Source organism: Arvicanthis niloticus, chromosome X (genome assembly GCF_011762505.2).
Source record: "Arvicanthis niloticus isolate mArvNil1 chromosome X, mArvNil1.pat.X, whole genome shotgun sequence".
NCBI lineage: Eukaryota > Metazoa > Chordata > Mammalia > Rodentia > Muridae > Arvicanthis > Arvicanthis niloticus.
Genome location: NC_047679.1, coordinates 55,521,160 through 55,527,159, shown reverse-complemented (window position 1 = coordinate 55,527,159; position 6,000 = coordinate 55,521,160). Strand labels below are relative to the sequence as shown.

General features: G+C 46.9%; 1 protein-coding gene across 1 annotated transcript in view; it reads right to left on the bottom strand.

Annotated features, from left to right (window-relative positions):
* Positions 1 to 593: 593 nt before the first annotated feature.
* Positions 594 to 6,000, bottom strand: part of LOC143435591 (NHS-like protein 2) — a 100,750-nt gene continuing 95,343 nt past the window's right edge. The window contains exons 2-3 of the mRNA XM_076918985.1: positions 1,370 to 1,438; positions 594 to 730 (exon numbers count right to left, since the gene is read on the bottom strand). Of these exons, the coding sequence (XP_076775100.1) occupies positions 594 to 730; positions 1,370 to 1,438 (206 nt within the window). The remainder of the gene's footprint in view (positions 731 to 1,369; positions 1,439 to 6,000) is intronic.

Genomic DNA, 6,000 nt, shown 5'->3' with positions numbered 1-6,000 from the left:
AGGCACTGGGTAAGCATAGCTTGGCAGTGTGAAAATGCTGTTTCATGGGTCAGTGTCAGCATACTGCTTGTGTGTTATTCTGGATTTCTGACCATAGAGAAAAGCTGGGGGAAGAGTGCCTGTATTATTTTTGAAATGGCAAGTCACTCTGCAATGATTAAAACATAAAGTTTAATCACGAGAACGGTGAGGTAGATGTCCCTCACACAGAGGTTTGCAAGACATTGTTAAGTGAGAAAAGCAAGCTGCAGATCATTCCCCATGTTCAGTGCACCAATTGTTTGTATGTTTCCATGTCAAACCAAACTATATACAGAGATGAAGATCCGAAAGAGGGGGAACACTCCAAGTGGAGAACAGTGGCTACCTCTGGGGAGCAGGGTGGACACAGAGAGGATTTTAACAGCAGCCGAATTGATTTTGCTCACAATAACAATGTATTCATGGGCTAGGGATGTGGCTCAGTGGCAGAGTGACTGTCTAGCACACACAAGGCACTGGGTTCCATCACAAGTGCTGAGACAACACAAACATTGCTGAGAATATTTGTAGTATTAGTGTCATTAGAGCATCCTTGACACAACTGCAGTGTTCTAGGGATTCACATCTGCATTTCTCATCTGGATTTGACACGTTCCATCCTCATGATGGCAGGGGACATAGCTCCCAGACCCCTGCTCTTGAGCCTGAAGGAAGTGTTTCCGATCCTCCTTATTTCGAAGTAGGTCTACTAGCACAGAGAGTGTCTTTGAGGAAGGGCCAATGTCCCACAGTTGCTAACAACCACTTAGATGACACACAGCAGGCTAAGACTGACAAAGTATCGGTGCAACCACAATCCCAGGAGAGGCAAAGGATTCCCCACCTAAAGACCTGAAGGCATGGCAGCGCCTCTTCCTTTTTGGAAGAAATTAATGCCAGCAGGTGTGAGTAAAAGTCGGATGCTACAATCCACCACAAATGGCTAAGAACAGTCACCTCAGGTGGCCCGAGCCAGTGCATCCCTTCAATCATTAATTCACTGGTTGTTGAGCACCTACTATGTGCCAGATGGCAACAATAGCAGTGTTCAAAACAAAGTCTTTGCCTTGCTGGAGCTCCCATTCTACTTGGAGAGTATGGCAATGAGCAAGCTAAATGAGGAATTTACCTGATGGGTGGGAGTAAGTGCTGTTATTAACAGCAGCATGGAAAAGGGGCGGAGGGCTGACGGGGAATGAGAAATGTTATTGACAAATGTGTCCAGGAAGGATGGAGGCTGGAAGTGGAGAAGCCAGCTGCCAGAACAGGCAGCTTGCCTGGCCACTGTCTACTTGCCCTTCCACATATTGTCTTTCCCTCCCCACGCAGTTTGGCCTTGGTATCTGACCTGTGCTGGCTACATCCACAGTCTCCCTTGCCCTCAGGCTGCGAGTCTCGTTCACCCAGTGGCAGGAACCTGTAAGAACATGGAAAGAAAAGAGAAAGTGAGGTGAGGTTATTGTTTTTCCAGGTTCTTTCTGTGCTGGTTGCACCCCACTCTTGCAGGTACACAACCCTAAATGTATATGCAGAGGACAGCAGAGGACCACAGAGTATGGTAAGAAGTGGCTGCACTCTTTGTTGTTTATATATTTTTTTGTTTACTTTTGAGTCAGGATTTTAAAATTAATTGATTACTTTACATACCAACTGCAGTTTCCCCTCCCTCCGCTTCTCTTCGGGAAAGGGGAGGCCTCCCATGGATATCAACCAGCCTTCGCATATCCAGTTGCAGTAAGACTAGGTGCATCCTCTCCTATTGAGGCTAGATGAGGCAGCCCAGTGGGGGAAAAAGGTACGAAAGGCAGCCTCTGTTTCTGCTGTTAGAAGTCATACATGAAGACCAAGCTAGGCAACGATAACATGTATGCAGAGGACCTAAGTCAGACCCATCCATGCTGAGTCAGGATATCGCTATGTAGTCCAGGCTGGCCTCAAACTCACAAACTTTCTGCTTGGGTTCTGCTAACTGCTGGTTTTACAGGCCTAAGTGAGCACAGGCAGATTACATTCTCCATATATCTTATTTATTTTTATTTGTACACATTCACAATCCAGAATGGTAGATTCCATTAGAGCATCTTCCCATGTGCATATCACATGCTTTGCTAAGTTCCACCCATCTTACTCCTCCTTCTAAAGGTATTTCTGAGGCATCTCACCCCACTAAGTTGGCCAGAGCACAAGTCCCAACCCAGGACCAGTCCCTTGTTCCTCTACATGTTATTGTGCAAATCAATGTGAATTCTGTTGTCAGCAAGATTTCAGAAGGCCTCTGTGTAGCAGGAGCATTCTAACACATTGTCCCTCATGCAGGACACACAATTCTGGGAAACTCAGAGGGTTATACTCTTATTTCCGACTCTAGAGCAAGTCCAGAAAACAACCATCATGGGCTTTCTAGCTAACCTGTCCCACCTCAGAGTCAAGCATCTACTGGGGCTACATGCTATTTTGCCCCCTTCACTGGGCCCCTGGCACCACCCACTCTACCTACAAGAGCTAGCCTAACTACATCAACATGAGAATTCCAAGAAAAGCTGTCCCAATTTACCCTGTCCAACTTCCTGTCATTCACAGCTGCCAACAGACAGAAGGCATCCATCACCCACTGAGAGAAAGCAATGGACCACAGTGGGGACAGTGTGGAGGAGACATCTGAAAGAAATTAAAAAGGAGACGGAGGGGGGCTGGGAGTCCAGGAAAGCATCAGCCATATCATATACTGGTGAGATCGCTGAGAGGGAGCAGATGGAAAGCTGCACAGGCCCACATTTGGGTGTATATCACGACAAAAAGCACCCTGCCTGTTTCCGTGCACAAGCAGATTCTCAGGTTAAAAGCTCTGCTTCAAATTCATGAACCCCTCAGCAAAAGTGCCCAGCTGGAAAGTGGAGGACAGTACATGAGTGTGAGGGCCCATTCCAAAGCAGGGGAAAACCACTGGTGTTTTGTTTACACTTACATAAATCAATCCAAAAAAAAGAGCCCCATAGCCAAAGTCAAAAAGGAGGGAGATCAAATTGCTGCCAGCCTCTGGATCTTGGCCCACTCATCAAGGGAAGGATAACCTACATTAGAATCCTGAGTTCAACTCTCTCAAGTGGGTGTCCTTGGGCAATACTCTGAACCTAGCCAGGACTTTAGTTTTCTGATCTCAAAAATGGAGCCATTCTGTACCTCACAGAGTCATAGTAAGGGTCAAATGAGCACTGTATGTCACATTTGTCTCATCATTTGTCTCTTCTCTTCCTGTGTCTACCTTTCCTAGGCAAGAGTGAGGCTTCTGGTAAGGAAGTTCTGTGGTCTCAGTGGCCCTTGGAGCCCTTGAGGGCTCTCTGAGGAGCTTGGCAGTTCTTACCTCGATGCTTCCGCTCTGTACTAAGAGGTGTCCTGGTTGACTGTCATTTGGTCCTAGCAGGACATTCTTCCATAAAATGCTTTCCACTGGAGGGCACTAGTGACCCTTAATAACTGTATACTTGGCTGACCCACTCCAGCCACTGCCTTCGTCTCCAGAACCTCGTGCCTTCTTTACCCCACCCTGTGCTACCAGAATGCCTTGTGACTGGGAACCTACTAAAGGGTCTCTGCCCTCCCCGGTCCTCTTCTATCCTTTCTGCCCTTCCCTTTTCCACACCCACTTCTCTGTCCCTGGCCTTGGCCCTCCATCTCAGCCTTTCCTTCATTGGCTCCTTCAAAAACCCTCATCCAAATATAGTAGTCACAGGGAAATAGCTATGAAGAGTAGCCCAACTGAGAAGAATCTTATCTCTAGGTCACTCTATCAGTGTCAGGGGCACCTTCCCTTTGTCCCCACTGGGGGTTGAGAAGGATGGCAAGGCCAAATGAGACCTGGCTGGTGCCCCTAGGCAGCTTACCAGCCAGTTCAGGAACTGACCACACAGTGGGGGAGAGTGGCTGCTTGTTTCAGGGACTGGGGAAGGCTTTCCTAGAGACATTTCAGCTGGGCCTTGAATCCTAAGCATTCACGCTGCAATGAGACAAGTTCAAAGGACATTGAATGATTGTAAAGCCATGAGGGGCAAAGGGCAGTGTAGACTTGCCATTGGCTACACAGCAGGATCTGGGACCAAGGAAAGCAGGGAGCCTGGAAAAAATTAACTGGAACCAAGTGACCAGAATGACAGGTGATAGGAGTCATGGAGGTTAGATTGCAAGATGGCAACGGTGAATGGTGTAGGTGGCACTGGTGAATGTTGGTAGGATGTGGTGAAAGCCAGAAGATAATTTTGGCTGAGTATATGGCTTGTCCAAATATGGAGAGCCTTGGATTTTATCCCCTGTACAACTAAGCTAATTATTTCAGAGGGAGAGAAACAGAAATAGAACAGTCAGGACACTGTTGACATGGTCCCAATACAAGATGAAGGCCTGGATGAGGATGCTCATGCCAAGAACGGGAGCATGAGGCAGGGAAGAGACAGCACAGTGCCTGTGTGCTATATGTTGGGCCTATATCCTGCCATCAATTCTTTACCCTTCCCAATGTGTCAGGGCAAGACAGTGCAGAGGTTCCTCCATCCTGTATTTTGCTGAGACCATTTTAGTTTTAACTAGAATCTAATGTCCTTGATAAATAGTCCTGTGGAAATTATCTAACTCTATTCTAGGAACCTAAGGTTCGATGCCCCAGCTAACAACTTAGCTTCAGTTAAACTTCCTGTTTGTGCAGACCTCCCCCTGCAGCTGCTGAGTGAGGTACCACAATGTGGTTTTTACCTTTAAAACCCCCTTACCCTAAACACTTGAGGCTAAGCTTGGGTCCCAAATACCTGAGTGTAATTCCAGCCAGTTGGAATAAAGACTTTCAATTGGATATGAACTGTATCTGAGTGGTTATCTCTTGGGGGTGTGAGGGTTCCCTGTAACACCTTAACCTATGGCCATTTTAATGAAGCTTAGGCCTCCAGTGCAACTTCTACCATAGCGTATCCTCATCTAACAACACCTACCCAACCTGTCATCTGTCCCTGGGGCTGAGTTACAGTAGCCTGTGGACATTCCTAAGTAATCATGTTACCAACAGGTCCCATGCTGTGCTCACTTCTTGGCTCCAATCCAGTTTGGTAAGACTGTGGTCTTGTGGGCTTCTGGGATCTGATCCAGCAATTAAGGATCATTTTATAGCATTGGGGCAAACCCAGCCTTCCAGTTCTATAGCATCAGTGTACTTGTCAGCACAGAGGGCTGGCTTAGCATCTCATGTTGGAGAAGCTTCTTCTCAACTCCTGTTAAGTTCCTTCCAAATGGCTGGCATCCAGGGCTTGTCCCTTCTGTCCCCTGGAAATATCTGGAAACGTGTAGAGGTATGTCTAGTTGTCACAGTGGCTCCAGAGTACGACTTCCATTTTGGGCCAGGAAATTAGGGCACTGAGTGATCCACACTGCAAAGGAGAGCCTCACACCGCAAAGAACTGTGTGACCTCAATTGCCAACAGTGCAGTTGTCCCCAAACTGCCCCCACACTACACACTGCACACTGCACACTGCACACTGCACACTGCACACTGCACACTGCACACTGTGTGCATGGTTTTACTGTCAGAAGTTTCTCCTACTCACTGGACATTGTAGTTTAAAAATATCAACAGAAAAATTAGAGAAACAAGCAATTGTGAATTTTTAAAAATAACTTTTCTCAAAGTTTATGACTATGATTCTGTTTCTTTCTTTTCTTTTTTTTTTCTGAAACAGGGTTTCTCTGTGTAGCCCTGGCTGTCCTGGAACTCACTCTGTAGACCAGGCTGGCCTCGAACTCAGAAATCCGCCTGTCTCTGCCTCCCAAGTGCTGGGATTAAAGGTGTGCACAACCACTGCCCGGCAGATTTTGTTTCTTTATTAGTTGTTGTTAATCTCCTCCTGTGACTAGTTTATCAATTGGGCCTTGTCATAAAAAAGGAAAAACAATTCAGACACTCACTGGGTGTCTTGGAGCTGGCACCCCATGGATAAGGA